Genomic DNA, 27,131 nt, shown 5'->3' with positions numbered 1-27,131 from the left:
CCCAGATCCCGAGTGGGAAGGAGGAGAGAGCGGAATCGAAACCGCCAGCTCGCTGCCCGGGGCCTGCAGGTCTGAAGAGACTGATAGCCCAGCGGGCCTGCTCTCCTTAGAACTGGGACGAGTGCTCGCGGCCGCAGGCCGTGGGGCGTCTGCGCAGGAGACGATGCGGGAGCACACGACCTAGGGCCAGCCGCCCACGTGGTCCTCAGCTCACTGTTACAGCGCACTGTGCTTCTCGGCTTTTCTGTAATTGGTGGATATGGTTTGTATTTTAATTCATGTCAGGCTCTTAGAATTTCCTCTTGAAATCTTTGTCTTCCTCCTTGAAAACTTTCCGTTTCATTTTCAGGGAAATGGAATCCTTAGGTCTCACTGTTGAAATGTAGTTTTGCTGTTTCTGACAATGCTTTTAATTTCACCAGTCACGGGGTAAATAAGCCATTGTGCAGTTGGGGAAAAAAAAAAAATTGGCAGAAAGGCAGAATATGTTAAAGACTCTTGCCTTTCATTGCTGGGGAGATTTCCCAACTGGAGTGTCTCTGTTTTATTTTGCCTCTGGCTAACATCTGAAGATCAGTCATAAAGCTCCATGCAAATACTTTCATGTATTAGAAGAACAATATTTTGACACTCATTGACACAGCAAAAAAAATACAACACTAAATTAGTGTTCAGGAAGACAGTGCAGACATTGTTCATTCATATGAAATGAATGTGAAAATGTTGTGTTTACAGAAAAGATGGCCCCACGGCCCCTGCCGACAGCGTTTGCCGGGAGAGCCACCTCTGGTGTTTCAGAGGATCCCACAACGTTTTCTTCTTAATCTTAATCCTCGGTCTTGAGCAGTCATTGGTGCTTGTCAAACAACTGAAAATTTTAGTCACCAAGAAATAAAGGTTTGTTCTCCAGAATCTGGTAATTTGAGTTAAGCTTCTCTAAGAGGTTTATGTTGATTTGATACTAGGGGGTAGGGGGAGAATTTTAGAATTTTTAACTATTCGATATGTTAACTGTCTTGAAAATATTAATTCAATTTATGAAAGACCTGATTTTCCAGATTTTATTTAAAGTTATAAAGACTCAAAAAAAAAAAAAAATCTCCTGTCCTATGCGTTCTTAAAGTGATCAAACCTTTAGGAATCCTCTTGATTTTTTTTTCTTTTTTAATTTGGAAAACATTAAGGAGGTTTTTGCTTAATTTGCAGCGGTGTTGTGGGAGCGTCTGTAGACCACTGGCTTCTTTATCTGGTGGAATTCCTCTCCTCCTGTGTCACTCAGCTCCAGTATTACTCTCACAGAAATGTTTTCTTAAATGGAACTGGCTTCCCTTCCCATCTCTTTCAAGCAAGGATGTTGCTGAGTCAGCATCTGGGAAATAATTAGAACAGAAACATTGTGGGCAGGACCGAGCTAATAAGAGTGACCTGACCTCCCAGAAGAGCAAAGCTTACACACTGCATGTGCTGGGGTGTTCTCATATTTAGCAACCAAGAGTTAAGACGGGATGATTAAACCTAGATCTGTCCATCGTAGCTTCCGGAGCACTGAGGGGAGGGCGACTTTTCAGCTGAAATCCTGACTTTTGTGAATCGGAACGTTGTGGGAAACACGTTTGAAGTGAGTTTCGATGAATGAGGTGGCCAGGCCACCGTCCTCAGTTAGGAGGATGCTGTGAGTGCTGGGTGGTCCCTGGGACGCTGGACAGGCAGGTGCTGAAGTCCTGGGGTGAAGGGGCAGACAGGTGCCAGTTCTGGGGGCCCATCCCAAGGTGCACGCCCCCGCCCCCCACCCCCGCTGGCCGTCGCCCCTCCTGACATCCTCCCCACAGGCCCTGGGCCGGGTGCCTCCTGAGTGCTGAGTGCCACCCCCCGCGCGGCCACCCTCCACCCAGGGGCTGAGCCCCCGTCTTCCTCGCAGCCTGTGCGTGGGGGCCGGAAGCCAGCTCCGAGAGTCCAGGGATGGGGCAGTCATCCGGGGGCGGCGGGCGCCTCCCAGGCCTGGTCAAGGGGCCCCCTGCCGAGCCCCCCAGGCCTGTGGCTCCCCGCCCCCACGTATCACCTCTGGGTCTCCCACCCTAGGCCTCGGTGCTCCTGCCCCAGGCCCCCCCAGCCTTCGCCAGCTGCTGCCGCCAGCACAGCTGGGCATCTGTGGTACCCAGGGCTGGCTGTGCAGGCTCTGGGCCCCTGGGCACAGGTTTTTCTGAGACCCTGACTGACCCAGAATGAGTCCGTCTCCGTCACTGAAAAGGGCTGGGAGAAGGGGAGACCCTGGGACAGCTCCCCGGCTGCACACCCCTCCATCCTGAGCTTCGGGCCATGGGCTTGCTCAGGACAGAGGCTGAGGGAGCCCCCACGCCCGACAGCTCCTGGAGGCTCCCTGGAGTGTACACTCAGAAGCCCTTCCCCAAATCAAATATCGGCCTATTGAAGCTGTTTCCTGCATAAAGTGTGGACGTCCCTGAGCCTGGCAGGGCGTCCACCGTGTCTGCCCGCCCTCCCTGCCCTGCGTCCTCCATGCCCAGCACCTTGTGGGCACCTGTGAATGCTTGCCAACTGGCAGGTCGGGTCCCTGGGCAGGCGCACAGAGGCCCACGCAGGGTTCCTAGCAGCCATCTGCGGCACTCCCACAGGAAGGCGTGTGGGAGCGGAGTGCGCCTGGAGGAGGAATGAACGGGGGCGCAGCCTCTCGTCCCGCCACCAGCCGAACCGGCTGTGTGGCTTCCGATGGGTCACCCCACCTCCCTGCTCTCAGCCGCTAGCCCACCTTCTTAATGAGTGGAATTGAATGGCGGTACCTCGAGGTCCCTTCAATCTGTGAAAGTCTGTGGCTCTGACTAACAGAACTGGGATTAAATTCTCTCCACCCTCCACTCTCCCCTCCTGGAGAGGAGCTGACGTCTCCAGATATCAGGAGCCCTCGCCGGCTATGTAGTCAGCGTTGTCGTCACGGTAAACCACAGTCCTCGAGCACTCACTCTGCCCCAGCCCCTGTTCCCGGCACTTTTCATGAAGGTGAGAGTGAAAGTCTCTCAGTCGTGTCTGACTCTTCGAGACCCCGTGGACTATACAGTCCATGGAATTCTCCAGACCAGGATACTGGAGTGGGCAGCCTTTCCCTTCACCAGGGGCTCTTCCCAACCCAGGGATCAAACCCAGGTCTCCCGCATTGCGGGCAGATTCTTTACCAGCTGAGCCACCAGGGATATTAACTAATTTAATCCCAGAAACAGCCCTCTGAGGCCAGCACCATTTATTCTCATTTTTCTGAAGCGCTGGAAGATTAGGCAACTTCTCAAAAGTTATCCAGTGACTCCTGGAATGGGGGTCTAACCCAGGTGATCTGACTCCACATCTGAGCCCAGCAAGCCTGGGTTCTCCTTGTGGCTCCCACTCTGGTGCTGGCAGCCTCCCTGGCACCTGTTAAAGTTCAGGTGTTCGGGCTGTGGGGCCAGCCCCAAGCGGGCTGGTGGAGGCCCACAGCATGCATGGGCCCCTCCCGGCTGACTCTGAGGCACCCAGATTTGCTTCGAGCAGCCAGCCTCCTCTCTGAGCACTAGTGCCATCGTGCCTACCAGGGTCCTCTGGGTCTTCACTCCCCGCTGTCTGCACGGGGCGGGTGGGGAGGGAACCGCTGCCCGTCGGACAGTCACGATGCAAGCTTTCACGTGTTAGATGCTCATCAGCCGGGAGCTATGGGACGACTTTTCAAGGTCTGTCTTCACCGGTGAGGTCACTCCAGGAAGAGGCAGGCAGCGTGGAGGCCGTGACGAGAGAGGGACGAGAGGTCAGCCCTGCAGCTGTGCCGCCGGCGGGGCGGCCGCCTCCCCGGCCCGGCAGGCGGGGCGGCAGGACGCGGCGCTGCCCACTCAGCTCTCCTCCAGGACGGCTCTGCCGCCCTATGCCCGGCGGGCGCCCACCAGGCCCCCGGGTCACTGAGCCTGTGAGGGGTGCCTGTCTGAACTCAGGAGTGCTGGGGGCCGCAGAAGGAGGCCCAGGGCTCCCTGCATAGAAGAGCAGTGTGACGTGCCTTGAGGGTGTTCTGTGCTGCAGTGACACGGTGCTGCGTTCGGCATCTAAGACGCTGGAATCAGCTTCCCTGTTTCCGTCTCCTTCTCACTGGAGCTCATGGAAAGGGCTGGGCTGCGTGTGTGGCCTGCTGCTGTTGGGGCCGCACTGTTTTAAGGAAACTGAGCTTGTAAAGAAAGTACAATTGGCATTTCCCTGACGCACATACCCTGATGTGTTTATGAGGTTTATTTACCAGTGGCGATGGTTAGCGGGGTGGTGAGGCTCATGCCTGCCGTTTGTGGGCGCCCAGGACCAGCCCAGAAGCTGGATTCCAGAGGTTGGAGTCAGCCGAGAGGCAGGGCCAGGTGGTCAGGACAGGCTGGAGGGGTAGGTCACAGGGAAGTCAGGGCTGGCTTCTGTGAGGGAGCCACGGGCGGCTGGGGCGGCGGGCAGGTGGCCGTGGGTGTGGAGTTGCTTCCTGCCCCGAGCCCACAGCTCGCAGCAGCCCCGCTGAGCCGGGAGCGGGTTTGGGTGGCTCGCAGGCTGTGTGCGTGGGAGCAGGTAATTGGAAGCACCTGGTCCAGGTAGGCGGCTGGGCTCCAGGAAGCAGCACTTCTGGGAAGCGTGTTGTGACAGTCCTGGAGCTTGGGTCGGGCCGCCAAGCCTGAGTCCCGGGCTCCTGTCCCTCTCAGGGGCCTGACAGGGTGTTAAAGGCAAACAGCGCTGAGCAGAGACGCCGCGGCAGAGGCAGCGATGCCGCTGTTAAAGGCAAGCACGGAATTCTACTGCGGTGCTGAAACCACCAGCTGAAGCTCTGGTCATCACAGGACCGCCCTCTCACCCCGAGTGCCTCTCACTGTGCAACTTGACTTCTCACGGCGGTGTTTCCCCTTTGTTGGGTTGGGCTGAGCCTGTCCACAGAGTCGGGGGATGCTGGGTCACTCCAGGCCGAGGCCAGAGGAGGCCTTGCAGCTTCTGTTTTCTGAGGAGGTGGGGGCAGACTGGCCAGGAGGCCGTGGAGGCAGGGCAGGTGCAGGAGAGCAGGTGTGTCCAGCGCGAGGCCAGGCGGTCAGGCCACTTGGCCCACAGCCCGGGAGCAGGGCAGAGCCACCGCCCCAGCCACTCCGAGTATGCTGTGCCGGGCTTGCACGTCTGGCTCTAGAATTTGCTCAGCTTAGTCTTCACTCCTAAAAGCCCCACAGAATGATATTACGTATGGTTCAGTTCAGTTCAGTTTAATCGCTCCGTCGAGTCCAGCTCTTTGCGACCCCATGGAATGCAGCATGCCAGGCCTCCCTGTCCATCACCAACTCCTGGGGTTTACTTAAACTCATGTCCATTGAGTCGGTGACGCCATCTAACCATCTCATCCTCTATCATCCCCTTCTCCTCCTACCTTCAATCTTTGCCAGCATCAGGGTCTTTTCCAATGAGTCAGTTTTTCGAATCAGGTGGCCAAAGGACTGGAGCTTCAGCTTCAGCACCAGTCCTTTCAATGAATATTTAGGACTGATTTCCTTTAGGGTTGACTGGTTGGATCGCCTTGCAGTCCGAGGTCTTCTCAAGAGTCTTCTTCAACACCATGGTTCAAAAGCATCAGTTCTTCAGAGCTCAGCTTTGTTTATAATCCAACTGTCACATCTGTACCTGACTACTGGAAAAACGATAGCTTTGACTAGCCGGACCTTTGCTGGCAAAGTAATGTCTCTGCTTTTTAATATGCTGGCTAGGTTGGTCATACCTTTTCTTCCAAGGAGCAAGTGTCTTTGAATTTCATGGCTGCAGTCACCGTCTGCAGTGATTTTGGAGCCCAAGAAAATAAAGTCTGACACTGTTTCCACTGTTTCCCCATCTATTTGCCATGAAGTGGGACTGGAGCCATGATCTTCATATTTTGAATGCTGAGTTTTAGGCCAGCTTTTTCGCTTGCTCTCCTCTTTCCGTTTCGTCCAGAGGCTCCTTAGTTCTTCTTCGCTTCCCGCCATGAGGATTATGGAGGGTTAAAGAACGTCCATGCCAATGCCTACTGTTTCCTGCAGGACACACCAGCCTCCCTGTCAGGCCGGGCCTCCGGGCCGAGGGTGCAGACTGATCGTGGCCGGGCTGCCCAGTGGCCACGCTCCCCAGCCCGACGCTGGGAAGAGAGGGCAGGTGTGCCCCGGCGGGGAGCGTGGCGGTTCTGGAGAGAGTGTCTGAGGAGAACCTTGAGGGGGCAGCAGGCCCACCCGGTGCTTTTGTAGTCTTCCTCATGCGGTTCTGCAGCAAATAGTAATGGTGGAAAAGGGGAGTGGCCTGGGGATGGGGTTGCAGGGAAATACGAGGGCCCAACAGGCAGGCAGGCGTGCACGCTGACTGTAAGCACGGTGTCAGAGAAAGATGCCAGGATCCAGAGGAACCACAGGCCTCACAGTCCAGTTCCATTTGCTAGAAGCCCGGGTGGACAGGTGAGCGTCCGTGGGCCAGTCAGGCCTGTCCCTGAGCTGTCGCGGCCGATCGGAGCTCCGGCCGCAGAGCTGAGTGCCTGTGGCTCAGAAACCTCAAGTGTTTACTCTCTGGCCCTTTAAGGAAATGTTTGCAGATTCCACACTTCAAGGAAATAAATGAAATAAAGTAAATGAAAGAGCTAAGCTTGAAGTAGTCAGGAACAACATGGACAAGAGAGAAAGTCATTCAAGACACTGGAGCCACATTCGAAAGAAAATTTTAAATAGATGTTATTAGAAACAATCAAAGGAGCAAGCAAAAGGAAATCAGATAAAAGAATGTGGAGAAGAGCAAGCGTGCATGTGACCAGGCAGCACGAGCAGACCTCAGCACAGAGGAGGAGAGGCGCGCGCGCGATTGCTGCGCCCAGGGATCAGAGGCGAAGCGTCCTCGGAGAGCCCAGGAGAAGCAGCTGTGTTGCCTGGCTCTGCGTGTGCAGAGAGCAGACGGCGTTCCACACACACTGGGTCAGGGCGATTTCCGGAGGACTAGGGCGACCAGGCTGTAGCTACCCCGCCTTGGACCTCGCAGGTCCGTGGGTGTGGCTGGAACAAAGGCCAGGGCAGGGCACGTGCTGGCCCAGTCCATTTCAGAGCATCGGTACCAGCGTTGACTGACCGTTCATAGCGAGAGCTTAGAGAGCCTTCTAAGTTTGTTCCATTATTTTGTTTTTTTTTTTTTTAATTTATGATCTAATGATTTTTTTCCTGTCTAGTAAGTTTGTATCTTTAAAATGTCTAAAAGGCCCTTAATCAAAGGACTCCACAAGCCTCAGTATTTTTGCCCATGAAGAAATTACTAGATTGAGGTTTTGATTTTATGCCAAAGGATTTTCTCAATGTAGTTGTTCCCCAACTATGTCAGAGTAAGCGGTGCTCCCCCGACCCTGGGGTAGCCCTTTAACCTCCCCCTGTGGGTCCCATAAACATAAGACCCGGCCTCACCCAGGACTCCTCAAGGTCCTGATTCAAGCTAAGAACACCAGGCTGTCGTCATGGAGACAGCTACTGAATGAGCTTAAAGAAAATGCATGTAACTAGTTCCACACTTGGAACACTCTGTGGGGAATTTTATCTGCATTTGTTCAAACGCCTCTGATTTACAGTAGAAATAGTTTGTGGAGTTTCTGTGGACCCTATTTTCTATATCTGTGTGTGTGTATATGTCTACACGCATGTGTATTTGTAAGTGTGTGTGTATGTTTAGACCATTTCCATGACGGCGGCCCGTGGAGCACACCACACGAGCACAGGGCTGAGGCGGCGGCAGTCCCCTGGACACAGTTAATCACAACCTTGATTAACACGTCTCGTTATTCATGGATGATAGCTCGGTTAATAAGTGTCCGTGGCTTGGATACCAAGCCGGAGGTTAACGGCGAGGTGGAAGCAATCGTCGAACCCAGGTTTGGAAGACAAACACACCCCGCGCTCTGAAGGGCGTGCGCGGAGTCGGGCCGCTGGCCAGCTGCGCGATGCGCTTTGGCTGTTCTCCTCCACTGGCCCAGCTGGGAGTCGCCCGAGCCCCGCGCCCAGGTGTGGGAGAGGAGCGCTTTAGGGTTCTTTTTTATTTTTTTGAAAATTTTTTAAGTCAAAGTTTTGACTTCTCTAATCAGATCTGTAAAACAGCTAGGTTAACTGTGCGGTTACAAGAAAACACACCTCCGAATGGCGCGAATATCTATAACTGTCTGGACTTGGCCTCTGATGTCCGTGACGTGGGTCAGGTCTCCGCGACTCTATGTGCCATGAGGCGTGGCTGGACAGCTGAAGGGTCCATCTGCCATCAAGGGACGGTTCTCTGAGGAGCAGTTTCAAGCCTTGGTGCACCCCTGCACCGGCTGTCTTTCCTCCCCGTGGGACAGGTGAAAAAGAAGCAGTCGAAGTTTTCGTTTGCCCTGGTGATCAGGTCAGGGCGGCGGTGACGAGTGTGTGAGGATGTGGGTACATCCGTTGTATCCTCACGGGGCCCCTTGTAGCTGGAGAGATGGGGCTGGACCCTGACATCTGAAGCCTGTCCCCTCTGGAGCGTTTCTGTGTCAGAAGCTGCGGGCTGATCACGGGTCACCCCTCCTGCCCACGATCAGGAAGGCACGTGGAGGTGGACCCTGGTCAGCCGTGCTGTCCGTCCAGGGAGAAGTGGACCAGGTCAGCGCGCCCAGCTGTGTGTGGAGGCCAGGCCATCGCTTCCCACTCAGGGGCCCTTGTGTCGGGCTGGGCGAGCATCCCCGCGGGCCTGGGGGCAGAGCACTGACCACAGCCACTCCAGACGCTAGCTTGCTCGCCTGCTGACCCGGGTGTCACCCGGCCCCCATCACCAGCCAAGGACCATCCGCTATACTCAGTGGAAATTCAGACAAAGCCCTTTCCCTCTGTTAAGACCAGTAAACTGCTCAGGAATAACAAATAAATCTGGAGTTGTATATCCTTTCCCTTCCCATTCCCAGACTGCAGTCTGGGACTGTATGAACTTTACAGGAAATGCCTAGAAGTTGGCAGGTCAGAGGCCATGGACGGTCTGATGGAAAAGAAGAGGGCAGATTCTCGGCGTTGGGTCCAGTGAAAGGAGAGGCTCCTGGTGACCCCAGGTTCCCGGCGGGGACGAGCCCGCCCTGGGGCCGGCGCTGGTGCCTTGCGTGGCCCAGCCCCGGCCGGCCTCCGTCTTCTCTCCTTTTGTTTTCAGCTGTCCTCACTTCCTTTCACATGATTCAAAATATGATTTTTTTCGAAACCATTTGAGCCCCAACATAGTGTTCAAAAGAAATAAAATAAGCCGAGCCGTCCTGAAAGACCCATTTGAAATGTTATTTTTAGAATGGAAATTTGAGTAAAACACACTTAAGTGTATACACTAATCCCTCAGAAAAACGTTCAAATAGAAATTCTAGCCAGAAGCATAATTTGATTTTTCCTAAAAACTTTGAAAGTATTTTGAAGAAAGCCAAAACGCGTGTGTGTGTGTGTGTGTGTGTGTGCTTACATGCGTCTGTGCCCCAGCTTGTGTTTGGGAGGCGGGGTGGTCCCTTCATCGGGGAAGTGGCTGCAGTGAAGTCAGCGTGGGGGCCATCGCCCCAGGGAGACCCGGGAGGCTGCTGCGTCAGGGGGCAGAGAGAAGGCTCCCAGGCCGCAGGAGGAGGGCAGGCAGGCCGGGAGGCTCCTGCAAGAGAGACAGCAGGAGGGCCCGGCCTCCGCGGGGGCCCGCGAGCAGGGCGCCCCCGAGGAGCAGCCAGCCACCCGGCCCCGACAGTGCGGGGGCCGCCGAAGCACAGGCTTCCCAGGTCAGGCGTGCCTTTTAAACCGGTCAGGCTCTAGTATTGATATAACTCATGTAAGACTTTTGAGGTGTTACAACTGGGACCCCCAGTGGGTAAGACTCCAGCTCCTAACACACGGGGGCTCAGGTTCGATCCTTGGTTAGGGAAGGAGACCCCACATGTCTCACGTAAGACACAGTGCAGCTGAGTAAATAAAAATAAAGTTTTAAAAAGTCTTGCAGCTGAGTTCACTAGCTATAATACGACATAAAACCGCCGGTCTTTCTGCAGTCTGTGGCCGTGAACAAAGCCCTCTCCTGCAGGACGACCTCATCCGGCGTCTCTCTGTGTCCCTGTGTCTCTGTGTCCAGCGTCTCGCTGTCTCCATCACCCCGCTTACCGCCACATGAGCTGCAGCTCCACGGCGTGTGAAACGGCCAGAAGTCCCCTCTTCTGTAGGACAAAAATATGATTGAAGACGGTCTGGAAGTAGACGCCAAATGCAAAACAGTCACGAGAAGAAAGTTCGAGCACAAGAGATATAAGCATGATTGTATTTTTTTTTTTTAGAAGGCTACCGTAAATTCAGATGGATAAAGAAGAATTGAACTTTGTTGACTGCATTTTCTAAAAGAAAATTAGCTGCTCCATTGACCTCAGAAATGTATTTTCCAGCTTATCTAAAAGCAGCCAGGGAGACACCAACCAACAGTTTTCTTTAAATGTGAAAGCAAAAGTTCAGTGTACCTGCTGGTGGGGTCTGTGTTCTAAGGGGATGCCTTTTGCTTTTACCTAGTTTATTTAAAATGGGGGTCCCAGGTGCACTGGGACAACCCAGAGGGTTGGGATGGGGAGGGAGGCGGGAAGGGAGTTCAGGACAGGGGGACACACGTGCGCCCGTGGCTGATTCATGTCAGTGTGGCAAAACCCACAGTATTAGAAAGTAATTAGCCTCCAATTAAAATAAATTAATAAATTAAAAACACGTGCACATGCGGGCGATGAAAAATTGTATTGAGGTTGATTTACCCTTTGTTGGTTTCAGGTGTGCAGCAAGGTGGTTCAGCTATGTGCGTGCGTGCGTGCGTGTGTGTGCGTGCGTGTGTATCCCGGCTTCCTGGCGGCTCCCTGTGAGGGCTGTTGGCATGGCCCGTCGGGGGTGCGGTGCTGCCCTGACCGTCCCGAGGGGAGCGTGCACCTCTCACCCGCTCTGCCTGTCTCCCCAGGCCATGTGGCTCATGCTGCAGAAGGACGAGCCCGAGGACTTCGTCATCGCCACGGGGGAGGTCCACAGCGTGCGGGAGTTCGTGGAGAAGTCGTTTCTGCACATCGGGAAGACCATTGTGTGAGTAGGCCCCACGGGCAGCCCTCCGCCTGCCTGCGGTCGGTCTCGCCATCTGCCCTTCCAGAGCAGGAAGCAGACGCTCTGTCCCGCTGGCAGTCCCCGTCACACGCGGGTCACCACCTAAACTCAGTCCTTCAGAAGTTTATCTTTTTAATTTTTAAATATGTTTTTAAGCTCTTTAATTTTTTAACTTCAAATTTTGTATCATGGTTTATACATGTTTTACTGGGATTTTACTGTCACTAATTCCTCTAAACAGATCAATGTGAGAACGTTATACAATCTCTGTTTTTAATACGTTCACTATATATTTAAAATTTTTGAAACCACAAAAATTTACAGGACAGTTTCAGATGTATTACCAGCAAAATCCTTTTCTCTGAAGCACTGAGAGCGGGCTGCTGCCCCGAGGCCCCATCCCCGTGGGCCCCGTGTGCTTTCCCCACGAACAGTGACACCGCTGAGCGTGGGCACAGGTTGGCCAGCAGGTTGGTGCGTGAGCAGCGTCCAGTCCGTGGGTCTCACTGGGGTTCTCAGCTCAGCCAACGCGACCCCTTGTACCAGAACAATCCACACACTTCATCCACTTGTTGATTATGCAAATTTTGCAGTCACGTTTTTGTTGGAAGCTTTGGGGCCAGCCATCACTGTGGATGGAAGACTCTTTTCCGGTGGTTGTTTTATTGAGATGGGATACATGTAAATGCATGCACACTTGGTCCTGTCTAACCCTGGGACCCCGTGGACTGTGACCCCCCCGGCTCCTCTGCCCATGGGATTCTCCAGGCAAGAACACTGGAGCCGGTAGCCATGCCCTCCTCCAGGGGACCTTCCCGACCCAGGGATCGAACCCATGTTTCTTACCTCTCCTGCATCGGCAGGCGGGTTCATCACCGTCTGGGAAGCCCATGTATAGCATAAAGTTTACCATTTTCACATCTGGGGCATTAAGTGAGTCAGTGGCATTAAGGACATTCACCGCTGATGCAACCACCAGCGCCCTCCACAGAACCCTCTCATCTCCCCAGGCTGGAACGCTGTCTCCGTTAAACACTAGCTCTCCACCCCTCCCTCAGCCCCAGCAACGAAAACTCTGCTTGCAGTCTCTGAGTGGGAGGACCCCAGGGACCTCGTGTAAGTGGAATGATACCGTTTCTGTCCTTCTGTGACGGGCTCACCTCACTGAACCTGATGTCCTCAAGGTCCGTCCCTGCTGCAACTCACGTCAGCATGTCGCTCCTTTTAAAGGCTGAGTAATGTTCCGTTGTGCAGTTGGACCACGTGTTGCTTATCTATCTGTTGTAACAGCTGGGTTGCTCCTCTTCAGCTATTGTGAGCTGTGCTGCTTTGAACACACAAGTACCTGAGTCCCTGCTTTCAGTTCTTTGGGGGTAAAAGCCCAAAGAGTAGAATTTCTGGGTCTTATGGTAACTCTGTGTTTAACTTCTTGAGGATCTGCCAACTATTTTCCCAAGGTTCAGTTTTAAAATGTAAGAAGGGACTTCTACTAACTGTGATGGAATAATAGAAATTCGGTTAAACCTCTACCTTGAAAAACTAGGAGACTGTATGAACTATATACAACAACTTTTGGACAGTGGGCAGCGCAGGACCACGGGCGCTGGCAGGAAAGGAACGAGCCAGGTGAGCCCTGCAATGGCCTGGCTTCCTGGACGCAAGGCCTCCACCTGGGAAGGAGGAAGAGGCACTCCTCCAGAGAAGACAGAGGTCAGAGCTCAGAGTCCGGGGCTGTTCTAGAAAGGTGGGATCTACAAAGCAAAGGAGCTCCAGAAATGTGCGTCAGGATCCCCCTGAGTTCCTGCCAAACACGAGGAAACTCCACGGGCTTGGACAGGAAACTGCCCCGAGGTGGGACTGAAGGCTTCTCAGGGCGTTCCCAAGGCCGGGAGGCTCGTGAGCTGCAGCCGCCACCGAGCCACCTCGCTCGTCACTCAGAGGATGGAGCAAGTCCCCAGAAGGCCCGAGCTCGGAGGTGGGGTGACCCTGAGTGGAGGCTCCTCTAAGGCCAGGCCAGCAGAGCTGACGCACAGACTTCAAGGGCTTACAAGTCACTGAGCCTCCAACCATCGCAAAGCCCTGCGTTCTTCAAAGGAAGACAGTAAAATGTAGACTCAGAAGCATAATTTTCTTAACGTTCAGCATTCAACCAAAAATTAGTAGGAGTGTCACGAAGTGGGAAATGACCTAAAGCCAAGAGGAAAATCCATCCACAAAAACAGACTGAGGAATTATAAAGACAGTGGTATGCGCTCATAGGGAAGGCAAAGAAGCCACTTTAACAGTCAAATGTTATTAAGAAAAACATGCGTCGAGTGAGGAGAGATAGGAAATCTATGTATTTTTTATAAGAGCCAAATGCAAACTTCAGAGATGAAAAAAAGAATCTGAAATGAAACCTCACTGTTGGCATTGAGAACAGATTAGACACTGCGGGAGAAAAGCTAGTAAACTTATACATATTGTACTAGAAATAATCTAAAATGAAGCACAGGAAGAAACAGACTGGAGGGAAAAACCTGAGTTTGATTTGATTAACCTGTGAGACAAAATCAAACAACCTAACGTGCATAATCAGAGTCTTGGGGAGAAAGGGGGGAGAGGACACAGGAAACGAAATAACAGCCCCAAGTTTCCCAAATTACTGAAAATAAATGCTAAAGAGAAAACTTTAAAAGTAGAGTTACGCAGAGGGGAACAAACATAAGAAAGCTTTGGTGTCAGAAACTGTGCGAGGCCAGAATTCCTTGTAGCAGCACCCTTAAATTGCAGGAGGTAACCTACGCCCCGAGGTCTGTGCCCGTGGACAGCATCTCAGAAATGGAGGCAAGTTAAAGACTTTCCAGACAGGCGGAGGTTGGGAGGGCTCGTCACCAGCAAACGCTTAGATGGAAGGAAAACAGACGAATGAGGAGCAGGAGAAGCAGCCGGAATGTAGGAAAATATAAATTCTTCCCTCACTTTAGAATTTCTTTGAAAAGTAGCTGACTGTTGAAAGTACAAATAACAGCGGTACGTTTGCGGTTTTAATACACGTATAAATAGATATAAATAAATATAATAGACTGCACACTAGCAGCAGCGCTGAGAGTGGGGACAGGATGGAAGCCTTGCATTTCTACACTGTTGTAGGATTCTGACACCGGATAGGAATTGGCATGGAACTATTTGAAGACAGACTGCAGTTAGTCAAAGTATGTGCTGCACACTCTGGAGAAACCACTAAAACAGAACAAAATGAAAAGTAGCCACGAGCCGACACTGGAGTCAGAATGCAGCCTGGAGGCTGCTCGTCTCAGAGCAGCTGGAGAAGAGGGGGTGGGAAGAGATAGCAGATGGGGCTGAAGGAGACAAATGCTAAGGGCACTGATAGGCACATCCGTCGTGAATGCCCAAAAGAGCAATGATGCTGGACTCGATAAAAAGGCAACACGCTACTGGCACGGGACACAGTTCAAATATACACACACAGACAGTTTAAAAGTAAAAAGATAAAAAAGCATCCGGATACTACCCACAAGGAAACTGGAGTGGCTGCATTCATATGGGATGAAACAGACTTCGTTTACTTGGAAGGAATAAAGAGCCCTTTCGGAGTTTAAAGGGGTCGAGTCTTCATAAAGACATAATGATTTTAAACGTGTATACACTGAGTTATAGATACTTCAGAATCCTGAGAGTGGATAGGAGAAAGAGACAGACTTTGTGTTCGTGCAGCTCAGCTCTCCTTTCTTGTGAGTGCAGTACAGGTAGACAGTCTCTGCAGATACAGAAGCAAACGTCCTTGACCTGACTGGCATTTCTAGAGCTTGCCACCCGACACACTTCTCAATAACTCACAGGTCAGACAAAGAACTCATAGGGGAAATGAGAGTATATTTGGCATTAAATGAAAGTGAAAGCAGCATACCAAAATTTGTGGGGTGCTGGCAAAGCAGTGCTTAGAGAGAAACGTGGCTGTGAACACCAGTGTTAGAAGGCAAGAAAGAGCCCAAACCAGTTATCCCAGCTTCCATCTTAAGAAGCTTGACAGAGAAGAGCACATTAAACCCAGCGCAAACAGAAAGAAGGAAACGACAAAGATAAAAATAGAGATAAATGAAGTAGAAAACAGGAAAATAACGGCGAAAATCATACAACCGAAATTTGGATGAACCTCTATCCAGGGAAAAAAGACGACAGAAATTATACGTAGTAGAAATAAAAGACTCACCATCCCAACAAGTCCTCCAGACGTTGACAGAGTGGTGAGGAAATACTACGAACAGGTTTTTGCCAATGACTTTTTCAAATTAGAGAAAATGGGCAAATTGCATGAAAGACACAAATTGCCAAACCTGATTCAAAAAATCTATAAATTTTCGTAGTTCTACGTGTATTTAAAAAATGAATTTTTAATGTTTAATGAAGAAAACACTCCCTTCCTTCCTTTCACTTAGAAGAGAGAACACTTCCTAACTCATTTGATGAGGCCAATATTACCCTGATGCTAAAAATAAAAATATTACATGCAAAGAAAGATACTGACTAGTATTTCCAGTGAGCATAGAAACAAAAAATAGTAACAGAATATTAGCAAATCGAAATTATCCATATATAAAAAGTTGGTACACCACGGCAGAGTGGGGTTTATTCTAGGAATGCAAGGTTGGTTTAACATTTGAAAATTAACATAATTCAACATATTAAGAAAACAAGCCATTTTTTTTAAATAGAGGCAGAACAGACATTTGATAAAATTTAACAGCTATTATTTTTAAAAATTAATTTCAACGCACTAGAAATTGAAGGAAATTTCCTCAAGCTGATAAATGGTCTTTGAGAAAAACCAACAGTTAGCATCATAGTTTAATGTGGAGACTGAATGCTTTTCCCCTAAAAGTGGGGCTCAGGGCAAGGCTGTCCGCTTCTGTCAAACCATTTCAGCATTATCCTGGATCTTAGCCACAAGGAAAGAAAGAAGAAGAAAGGGAGATGTGTGTCTGTCTTATTCACAGATAGCTTGGTGGAGTACAGGAAGCGTAAGTCGTCTACCCAGAAAGCCAGGAAAACTAACAAGCACATTTAGCAGCATCACAGGATACAAGGTCTATATACAGAAGCCAACTGCACTTCTGTGTACTGCCACTCAACAACTGGGAATCGAACTTTAAAAAAGCAAAAAAAAAGCACAATACCATTTAGAGTAGAATCAGAAAAATGAAACGGAGGTGACCTGAATAAAGTGCATGAGAAACGTGCACACTGAAATCTAAACGACGTCGGTGGGAGGAATCAGAAAAGTGCCGCCTAAGCGGGGAGGTGCGACGTGCTGCAAGCGCCGCGTAAGTGGGGAGGTGCGCCGCACGCACGCAGGGCCTGGGAGACGCAGTTCTCCTGGGATCAGTCTGTGGATTCAGTGTGGCTCTCCCGCTTTGGAGACGGCGTCTTGTGTTCAGCCTTCTGTCCCTGGTCCCCTGGGCTAACGCCTTTTTTAAAATACCTAGCACAGACCTGTACACACTGAGACTTCTATAGAGGAAATGCCTTAGAAAAGCACGTGTCCAGTTCATCTGGAGAATACTGAATATTACAGTCCCTCCTGGAGAATCACCAGGAGAGTCTGTGTGACGTTGTTTAACCCAGCACTTCTCAAGCTGACCTTGTATCGGAATCCTACTGGAACAACAGAGCCACGTGGACTGCCAGCTGGGAGTGCCCTCTGTCCTTCGGAGCCCGCTGCAGCCTGCGTCCCCATCCCCAGAGGCGGCAGGAAAGCCCGGCGTAGTCTCGCGAAACCCACGGCAGATCTCAGGAGAGGCCTTCACGTCGTTCCAGATGACAGACCAAGCCACCAGCCAAGGCTCCGTGGCATTCAGTATCGACTTTGAGTGTCGCGCACAGTTTTGGCGAAACCAAAGCTTTTTTCCGAATCTCCCACGAAGAGAGCAGGTGCCGATGGTCCGTCCGAGACACCGGGGCACTGCCCTGCGCCCCCAGCCGAGCCTCCTGCCCGGTGGCCACCTGCGCCCCGAGCCTGCATGGCCGGGCGTGGGAACAGAGCGCGGCGATGCGCGCTCTCACAGCACGGCTGAGACACGGAATTCCTTCTCAGGGCCAGATAATGAAATCACGATGGCTCTCTGAACGCTGTCTGGAAGTTGCATTCTATTGTTTGTTTTCTTTCCAATTTCCTTCCCTGGATCATCTCCGGGCCCCACGAGTAGCATTCCGATCTCAGCTGGAACAGGCTGGAGAGTTGGGAGAGTCGGGACCGCTCCGGGCCAGCCCCGCTGCAGCTGGCCTTCTGACGGGCCGGCCAGGCCTCCTTGGGAACGGCTTCCGCGCAGTGAGACGCCAGGCAGCAACGGGCAAGGAAAACATCGAACCGGAGCCGGGCCTGGAGGGCCCCTTCCCTGTTGCTGCCGGCTCCCTATCCCAGGACTCAGAGTGTCGTCTCTGTATGCAGTGCGCTGTGGCGTCGGGTGAGGGGCTCCACGTGCAGCCCCAGGCCCGGCCCCCGCTCCAGCGCCCCCACCCACCCCAGGCCCGGGCCCCCGCTCCAGTGCCCCCACCCACCCCTGGGCCTGGCCCCCCACTCCACTGTCCCCATCCCCCTGGACCTAGCCCCCCACTCCACCACCATCTGGGCCTGGCCCTGCTCCACAGCACCCCCCACACCTCCCAGCCTGCCCCCGGCTCTACCTCCCCCCCCGCCCCCCCACCCGGGCCTGGCCCTGCTCCACCGCCCCCACCCCCGGGCAGCAGTTAGCACTGGGCCTCACTGGAGAGGGGGTGAGGGCCTGCCCCTCAGGGATGGGAGCCGGTGAAACACGTCAGCACGCGGGATGTGCCACAGCGGGCTGGAGCGTCGGGCACTCTGCCCTGTTTGCTGTTCGTGAGGAAACGGTGTTGATGGAAAGTGACATTTGTCTACGTGAATGCTAGGGACAAGCAAAGCATGAAACCAATAAGATCAGGCAACTGATGCTATGTCTGGGGACTCTAAACAGTCGAGTCCCACCAACGCCTCACACTCGTGACCAGGAGGAGCCTACAGGCGTGCTCAGCAGAGAGGCAGGCAGGGAGGGAGAGAACAGGCCCTCAGCTCCTGCCCGGGGGCTGTGGCTGTGATGAGAACGCCCCTGCTCTCCAGGAGTAACTCACCTCCTGTCAGAGCTAGGGCGTCTTTTGGCTGGTCTGTCTCCCGTGGAGCACAAGTCCTCCGATGCTGACTGCTGAGAAGCAAGCACTTGGAGATCTAGTTAAAATGCAGATTTGGAATCGGTAGGTCTGGGCGGGGCCTGAGCATCTAACAGGACCCCCGCGATGCCAGATGTGGGGGCTGCTGGCCCCTGGACCCCACTCTGAGCAGCAGAGCCTGGGAGATCACAGAACCTCAGGCCCAAGGAGGACCCAACAGTCACCACATCCGAGCCCTCGCCCCTTCTGACCGTGATCTTAGGGCGCCTGGGGCTTTACCCTCCCTGGCGAACTGGGCATTCTCTGCTTGAGGCCGAGCCTGCTTTGGGTCCTTTCTGAACCTTGCATCCTGCCCCGCACAGTGGCAGACAGTTGGTAAATCAGCATTTTCATGAATCGGTAATGGAAAACGAATATTTGGAAGTTGAGAGTTTGATTGTGTGTCTGTGTGTGGTATGCAGGGTGGGAATGAGGGCAGACTGCTGTAAAATGAAAAGCCTAGACTTTCTCGGTTTTTCCATGAGGACTGTCATCCAGGGAGCGCCTGCAGCCGCCTTGGTTCCTTCTCTCCTCTTTCTTTCTGCCCTCATGCCTCCAGGGATCACTTAAACGCCAGTTGAATTGAACAAGACATTGGATGAGTTTATTATCTGATAAACTGAGATAGAAGAAATTCTCTGAACACCGGTTCCTGCCTTCCGTGACTTTGGATTGCTCTTGGGGAGACATCCCTACCTGTTTTTTTTTTTTTTCCAAAATAGGAAAGAGATTGACCAAGAACTGATGGGGGTCTCCAAAGTGCAAGAGCCAGGGGGTCCAGAACCCAGGTCTCTAAAGCGAGAGGAGAGCCAGGCATTGATGGAAATCTCCTGGGAGCCCAAGAAACATGTCGGCCACCTCTGAACTGATGGGCACTCGGTTCCACAGTTGCGTAGGAGTCAAGTTCTTCCAGCAACTTAATTTATATAGTAGTTCCCTTACCTCAAAACTTTTAATGGCAATCTGTCAAAAACAGCCTTGGAAATTGGAGAAAATCCAGGAGCTCATCTTTTGGGAAACACTTCACGTGCTTTCCTGTAATACTTTGCCTTTAAAACATTTGGCCCTTGGATCCCAGGAAAAGGTGAAGGTTTGTAAACCCAGGACCATTGTTTGTAGCGGACTTTAGGTGATTATGCTTCCAGACTTCAGCAAGAGGATCAAAAATTCCATCTATAGAATCACATTCTATGTCAAAAATGCCATAGAATCATCTTCTATGTCATTATTTCTTAATTCACCTGCATTTTCTTTCTTAACTACCAGACTTCTATATTTGTTTTGCATGAAAACATTGTGCAGGAGACTAATTACATTCATTAGAGGAGATAAGGAACAGGAAGGCAGATGTGTTGGCGTTTTCATTTTAAATACAATGCTGGGAGCTGGAACATAAGTGAAAAAAAAAGCAAGAGGACATAAAAGAATATGCAGGCAACTGAGGCATCTGGATCGTCTCCATGCCCTCTCCTTCACTGTTAAAGAAGATAGTGCACGTTTCAAGAAAAGTATCCATGTTCTTTTGTGATTTGCAAATGTATCATGGGTCTCGTGTCAGGACTGAGTTTTTAAATATCCTTTTAATTCAAAATCCATGTTGCTTTAAATTAACCTCCAAGGTTCTCATTAGAGTGAATAGTATAGAAAAAGTGAATACCCTTCACTCTACAGTGGAAGCAATTTCACATCTTGTTTTCTAAAAACAAGTACACTTTTTGTTTATGTTTTCTTATGGAATAAAGTATGTTTTGTTGACATTGTCTTAAACTCCAAAAGTGTGAGGGATGAAATATATAAATTCTTATTTTTTTCAATGTGTGTAGTACTCATGCTAATAAAACCAAGCCATACGCATGATCCAGGTAAGAGCAGTGCTCCTCGTGTGTGTGTGTGTGTCTGTGTGCATGTAACTGTGAGTCTGTGAGTGTATCTGTGTGGGTATATGTGTATCTATATGAATGCGTGAGTGTGTATATGTGTGTGTCTGAGTGTGTGTATGTGTATTTGTGTCTTTATGTGTATATGTGTATCTGTGTCAGTGTGTGAGTGTGTATATGTGTGTGTCTATATATGTATCTATGTGCCTGTTTGTGTATCTGTGTGCCTGTGTGAGTGTACGTGTGTCTGTGTGTATATGTGTATCTGTGTGTGTGTATGTGTCTTATGTGCATGTGTGTGTCTGTGAGAGTGTGTATGTGCCTGTGTATCTGTGTGTCTGTGTGAGTGTACGTGTGTCTGTGTGTGTGGGTGTGTATAGGTGTATCTGTGGGGAGGGGTATATGGGTGTATCTGTGTGTCTGTGTGTGTGTGTGTCTATGAGCGTGTGTGCGTGCGTGTGCCTGCGTGTGTACCCATGTGCATTTGGAGGGGGCTGTGTTCTCGGGGTTGTTGTTGGTGTGAGGCTTTGCTTCTCGCTTCCTTGTCATCTTATTACTTATTAGGTAATAAGTAATGTGAAAAGGAAGCGCTTTTCTCTTGCACTCGAAGTGATGCATAAACCAAACAGGCCAATACTTGTCTTGACTAATTTTCTGTCATTAATCTTGTTAAATTTTGAGAAGAGAGTTGTAGGAACAGCCTGCAACCATGAGAAAACCACTGCATGCTGTTGGGGTGGGGGCGGCGTTCCGCCAATGGAAATATTTATCATAGTTTGCGGTATCATATCTATATTTTCAGTCAAAACAACAAGGGCAAACCTTATTATACGTTTAAAAAGAAACTCATTTCTAAACGCCTCCTGGCTGAGATAACAAGCGTTTTGTGTTCGTGCACATTCTTCCCCTAATTAGGGATTGTTTCTTGGGGCAGGGGATGGGGCGGGGGGAGGTGGGGTATGGGTTGGTGTGTGAGGCTTCTGGCTGGCCCTGGGCTCAGAGGACGCAGAGGGAACTGCAGGGAGGTGGGGTTGATAGGGGGTCCCAGGAGCAAGCCCGTGTCCCATGTCCGGGTATCAGGGCCCCAGGAGCGAGCCCGTGTCTGAGTGTCAGGGCCCCAGGAGTCAGCCTGTGTCCCGTGGCTGGGTGTCTGCTGTGAGCCCTCCTGTTGTACATGCTGAACCTTGACTGTATCCAGTTGCTCTGTGGGAAAACCCCACCCTTCCAGTGTGTCGCTTCTGATGAAGTTTCTCCAGCTGTATGTTAGGGTTCTACTTGAGTGGAGTCAGGCAAAGGAGCGTCCGGGGTCTGCCTTCTTTCTCTGGAAGGTTCCGCATGTTTGCTCACGTTTGGGGCCGCGCTGGCCCACGTATCCTCTCAGCAGCCCCGCCCCGGAGCTTCAGCTCCCCACGGTGGCCTGTGGCCACCCTCTCTAACATCCACACTGTCTAGCCAAGTTGAGTGACCTCTCTGACGCTGAGGGGTGGAAATAGCATCACTTGGCATCTTCCATGGAGCTGGGAGAGAAGTGGGCATGGGTTGGGCCCCTTGAGAACTTGGAGGAGACGCTCTGAGCAGCCCTGAGCCTCCTCGCGAAGTGTCCGTGCAGAAACTGGACCCTGCTTACCAGCCTTCACTCACTGCTGAGACGGAATCTCCCCACTTGAGAAAGCTAAGCCCTCGTTTTACATTTATATGAACTTCTGAGATACTTAGGGTTTTAACCCATTTTAAAAAAAATAAAATATAACAGCTAAAGCGATAGGAGCTTCGACTGAAGTGGCAGGCGTTTGGATGAGCAGTGTGCGCAGGTCTGATGCTGTCTGCCTTGGAGGCTGGGGCAGCCCTTGCTAACTCTCACGGACGGCTGATGCAGTCCTCTGGATAGCAGATCAGTTATGGTCTTTAACTAAGGATCCATCAGGTCTCAGAGTGCCTGCTGCCTCTGTAAGTTACCTGATGAAACGGGCTTTGACCTGAACACAGAGCAGGTGCTCCATCCACGGGCTCCCTGCCCATTTTCTTCTTCCTTTTTACTCTCAGAGCCAAACTCACCCAAGACAACCAAGACCGGTGCTTGCGCTTGAGAAGCCAGGCTTTAATGCAGTGATAAGGAGAAGCCATCATTCACAAATCTATGCAAACAGCTGCGGGTATTATGGAAGCCTGTTCTATCACCACTTCTGAAGGAACAGCCGCACAACCGTGACTGGAGTGATGTCGGCAGGGAGGTGGAGTCACAGCTGGAGATGAGGCTGGGAGCTCCGAGGAGGAGGGCCCCCACGTGGGTGGAGAGGCCTGAGAACAGGCGCGGAGGCCGCTCCGTCGCCCAGCTGTGGCCAGGACCAGCCTGGCCGCTTCGGGCAGGGGGGCGGTGGTGGGGAGGGTGAGGAGTGGGGCTCCGCGCCCGCTCTGCCTCCGTCTCACCGTCACCCTTCCTCGGGGTCTTGGCTGGGAGACCCTCCCGGGGCCCTGCCCCGCCGCGGCTGCTCCTGCCGGGTGCTGCCTGGTCCTCTGACCCCGCCGCTCCTCTGCTGCCCTGCGTGGCCGCCAGGCTAGAGGCCCCTGGAGGACAGAGACCTGGGCCCTCAGCCCCGGCTCAGCTCAGTGCCCGACACGCAGGGCCCGTGGCGAGGACAAGGGCGTGGGGGGCAGACGAGCGAGCTCGGCCGGGATTGGAGGAGCCCCTGGGGACACCCGGGGGCTCCGGGCTCTCCCTTGCCCCTCCCCACCACCACCCACCTGCCCGTCAGTCCGCTGCCCAGGTGCTTCCTCCTGTGAGGCTGGAGAAGCCCCAGCCACAGCCTCTGCGTGCGGACAGCCCGCCCCAGCTGAGTTCGATACAAGTAACACAGGTAGATAAGAGCCGAGCGAAGACGGTGCCGGTGCCCGCGGCACACGGCGAGGCCTCCGGGGGTCTCTGAGTGTCCCTCTGCTCTCAGCTCACTCTGCGGGGGCCAGCCCTGGTCTCTCTCTCTTCATCTGTCGAGCCACCTCATTCGGCCTCGTTAGGCTGGACCACCCGGGCCCTGTCCACGGAGCTGATCACCCCCGTCAGAGGCCCTGCAGGTGAAGCTGACAGAGCACAGTGAGAAGCAGACAGTCCTCCCTGTAATAGCTGCCAGTGATGCTCATGGGAGTTCCCTCGACGCAAGGAGGTCCGACCAGTCCATCCCAAAGGAGAGCAGTCCTGAATATTCATTGGAAGGACTGATGCTGAAGCTGAAGTTCGAATACTTTGGCCACCTAATGTGAAGAGCTGACTCATTTGAAAAGACCCTGATGCTGGGAAAGACTGAAGGCGGGAGGAGAAGGGGACGACAGAGAATGAGATGGTTGGATGGCATCACCGGCTCGATGGACATGAGTTTGAGTGAATTCCGGGAGTTGGTGATGGACAGGGAGGCCTGGCGTCCTGCGATTCATGGGGTCGCAAAGAGTCGGACACGAATGTGACTGAACTGAAGTGAGTGATGCTGGTGATGAAGGACGCAGAAAAGATGCTGACAGTGCCCCCCGCGCCCCAGGAAGCAGCGTCCTCGCCGGAGGGTGCCTGCAGTGGAGGGAGGGGAAGCCCCTCGCTCTCCTCTCCCGTCCCCCAGTGACCTCCGCTCCCCACTCGGCCCCTGGACGCCTCCCCCCCCCCATGCCGGCCGCAGACCGTGCGCCTGGGTGCCAAGCCCGGCCTGGTGTGGGGATGAGTCCCACGGCAGCCCTCTTCCGGAACCCGGGCACGAGGGTTAAAGTTTAGCCTTTGTGTTGTAGTTGGTTATTTGTTCACACGGCGTGGCAGCAGGAGCCGGGGTCAGTGGCAGTGACTCTGGCTGGGGGGCGGAGGAGAGGCTCTGCAAGGGGCCTGAGAGCCCCCTTCGCGCCCTGAAGCCCCCCCCCCCCCGCCCCCCGGCGCTGCCCTCCGGAGTCTCCCTTTCCCCCGCCCGCATCTGGGACGGCCGCTCCGCGGGCCTGGGGCTCCCGCTGCCGCCTCCGTGCGCACAGACCGCCGCCCCTGCTTCCTCTGTCTTCAGCTCCTTCCCCAGCACCGTGGCCGTCCCAGCGCTCCCACCGAGAGGCCCCTCCTCCCGTGGCGGCTCGCGGAGGCGCGGGGCCCAGCCCTCCTCGTGGCGGCGGCCCCACCCAGCCCGCCCTCCGCTCGTCCAGCCGCGCGGGCTCTCCTCATGCAGCCTGGGCCGTCCGGGGTCCACCTCGGCCCCGCCGGGGTCTGCCGCCTCTTCCCGGGAGTCCGCCCGCCGCGTCGCTGGCCGGCCCCCTACCCTGGCTCCAGGCCGCGCTCTGATCTCCGTCCGCGCTGCTCCCCTCGCGGCCTCTCTCCTGGCCTGTTGCTCAAGACGAAGCTGCGTCCCTCTTGCCCCGCATCCCGCCCTCCGCGCCACGTCTGGGACCCCGTGTGCGCTCCAGGGGCCGCCGGCGCCCGCTCGTCCTAGACAACGGTCGTGTTTCTCGGCGTTGGCCCCACTTCCCATGCGGCCGTCCCTCGCCTGCCCCGTCAGCCCCGGGCTCGCCCGGGCGTGCCGCCTGGAGCAGCCCCTCTGCCACCTTGTCACCTGACCCCGCCCGGACAGGGGGGCGCTGGGCAGCCCCTGTTTGCCGACATCTTTTTAAAACCTCGTGGTCTGGTTTCCTGAGACCAGTGCATCTGAAGCACACCTCTTCTGTCCTCGGCATGAATAAGGGGGCCGACGTGGAAACAGCCTTGCTTCAGGACTTGGAAGGCACTGCGTGCAGGGGCCGCCCTGCCCACCCCCGAGCCCACCCCCAGCCCTGCCCCGTGCTCTGAAACCCGGGCCGTGGGCTGCTAGTCCCGCCTGGCGTCTGGGTGCTCGGTGGGTCCCTTTCTGTCTGGAAACGTCTGTTCTTCTCCTCTGATCCGTTTTCTTCGTTTATTTGAAGACAGTTATTTCCTTCACTCTTTCTGGAACTCCTATTATACTGACCTCTTGAGGCCGTCTTCTGATTTTATCTTCCTTTTTCATATCTACATCTTTTTGCTCTACTTTCTGAGAAATTACCTCGATTTTGTCTTCAGAATCTTCTCTTGAATTCTTCTGGATTTTCTTCCAGTCACTACATCTTTTGCTTTCAAATTGTCCTTTTTCGTGTAGTGTCTTGCTTTTGCCTCCCGGGGCCGGGTCGCCGCGCAGCTCTTCGCGGTGGTGCCTGTGAGCCTTTCTGCTTGCTCTCCTCTCACTCATCGCCCCGTCGGTTCTGTCTCCTCCGAGTTGCTATGTCTCAGCTTGTCTTTTGTGACCCCTTGTCTTCGTAAGTGTGGTTTTCCTCACATGTGTCTGGTAAGCCTTAGTGTTGGGCTCGTAGTTGAGAGTGGGGGCCTAAAAGCTGGTTGGGGTTTCTAGGACCTAGAGCTCGGGGGCTCCTGGTCACTCTGAGGGCTGTGAAGGGCCGTTTGCTTGGAGGATGGAGCCCAGAGGGCATCCCTAGCCTCCCCCGCAGAAGGGGCCTGCCTGACCCCAGCCCCCACCACAGAAGAGGTCAGCCTGACCCCCACCTCGCTCCGAGAAAGGGGAACCCTGACCCCCGCAGCCCCTGGAGGCCGAGGGTGCCCAGTGCTCACGTACAGCCCACCTGCGTGCTCTCTGCATGGGGACCCCGCCTCGGGGGCGCAGGACCGTCCCTCCTGCCACCATCACAGGCACGCTGAGGCTGCTGTCCGGTGATGTGGGCCCTGGGGGCCTGGGCCCCAGCCTGCTTCCAGGGGAACCAAGCCCCTCCACCCTGAGCACCCGGGGCTGCCCTGCTCCGCCTGCCCCACCGCCCGCTCGCGAGCCTGTTTTCGAGGCTCTTGCCCCGTCCTTCACGTTCGTCCATCTGCTCGACGACACGGGTCGGCTCTTCTCTCCTGCGGTCCGGCCCTTGTAGACTGACCCATGTCTGCAGGTGGGTCGAGGAAGGAGGAGGAGGGTGCAGCCAGCCTCCCGTCCAGAGCCGCTGCCTCTCCCAAGCCGCCCGGGGCCTCGACCTCCCGGCCCCACCCGCCCCGCTCCAGCAGCGGGGCCTGCAGTGGCCCCTGTCGGTTCTGGGGGTCCCTGCTCGCTTCACCCCGCGTGCTCCAGAGGGGCTCCTGGGTAGGGAGGTGTGCGCTGCCCCGCGTCTCGCCGTGTGGCGCTCAGTTCTGCTCTCAGTGCTGCCTCGGGCTCTCAGCGCTCCTTAGGAACCAGCAGCTGAGCCCACAGTGCGAGTCTGCGGGATCCCACGCGGGGAGCACCATCTCAGCGAGCAGGCTGCGCTCCTGCCGACCGGTGGGATCCTCACTCCCCGCCAGCGGCGCACAGGCCGCTCTGCGCGGAGTCACCCGTTACCTTTTAGGGCAGGTCCGCCCTTGCCTCTCGCTGGTGAACACAGCGCTCCGTGTCCTGTTGCAGCCCACGGCTTCCCGGGCCTTGGCCGAAGCGTCTGCCTGCTGCCGACCAGGAAGAGCCTGCGGCTCCGTCCCGCTCTGAGCGTTCGCTCAGAGCCGTGGCCGCGGGCGCCCCTGCAGGCCGGCCGGCAGCGTGGGGCAGAGGAGACCTCCGTGTGGGCAGCTCGCACTGCAGGTGCCCAAAGCGCCTGCTCGGTTCTGCCAGGCGGGGCCTTCCCCAGCTGCTCCCACCAGCTGCTGCGACGGGCGCTGGTGTTGGCCCAGGACTGCAGCGCAGCCCAGCGAGCCCGTGACACTGGGAAGGTCACCCGGAGCCCGCTGTCGGCCCGCTGGTGTGGACGGAACCAGATGCCTTCCCGGGGCTGAGGCTGAGGACGTGGCCCTGACTCGGCCCCTGGACCCGGCGGACAGCTGGTCTGCGTGCCTGACCCAGCGAGGCCTGTGTTCTCTTCTCCAAGGACGCTCCTACCGTTCTGGCTTCCCCGGTGGCTCAGACGGTGAAGCGTCTGCCCGCAGCACAGGAGACCCAGGTTC

The 27,131-nt window shown here is 54.1% G+C and overlaps 1 protein-coding gene across 1 annotated transcript in view; it reads left to right on the top strand.

The window, feature by feature from the left end:
• The window catches only part of GMDS (GDP-mannose 4,6-dehydratase), a 412,847-nt gene that overhangs the window by 332,676 nt on the left and 53,040 nt on the right, over positions 1–27,131 (top strand). The window contains exon 8 of the mRNA XM_040249271.1: positions 10,972–11,090. Within this exon, the coding sequence (XP_040105205.1) occupies positions 10,972–11,090 (119 nt within the window). The remainder of the gene's footprint in view (positions 1–10,971; positions 11,091–27,131) is intronic.

This window comes from Oryx dammah, unplaced genomic scaffold (genome assembly GCF_014754425.2).
Source record: "Oryx dammah isolate SB20612 unplaced genomic scaffold, SCBI_Odam_1.1 HiC_scaffold_11, whole genome shotgun sequence".
NCBI classification, from domain to species: domain Eukaryota; kingdom Metazoa; phylum Chordata; class Mammalia; order Artiodactyla; family Bovidae; genus Oryx; species Oryx dammah.
The sequence above is the reverse complement of the archived record's forward strand: the minus strand, read 5'-3'. Positions and strand labels throughout refer to the sequence as shown.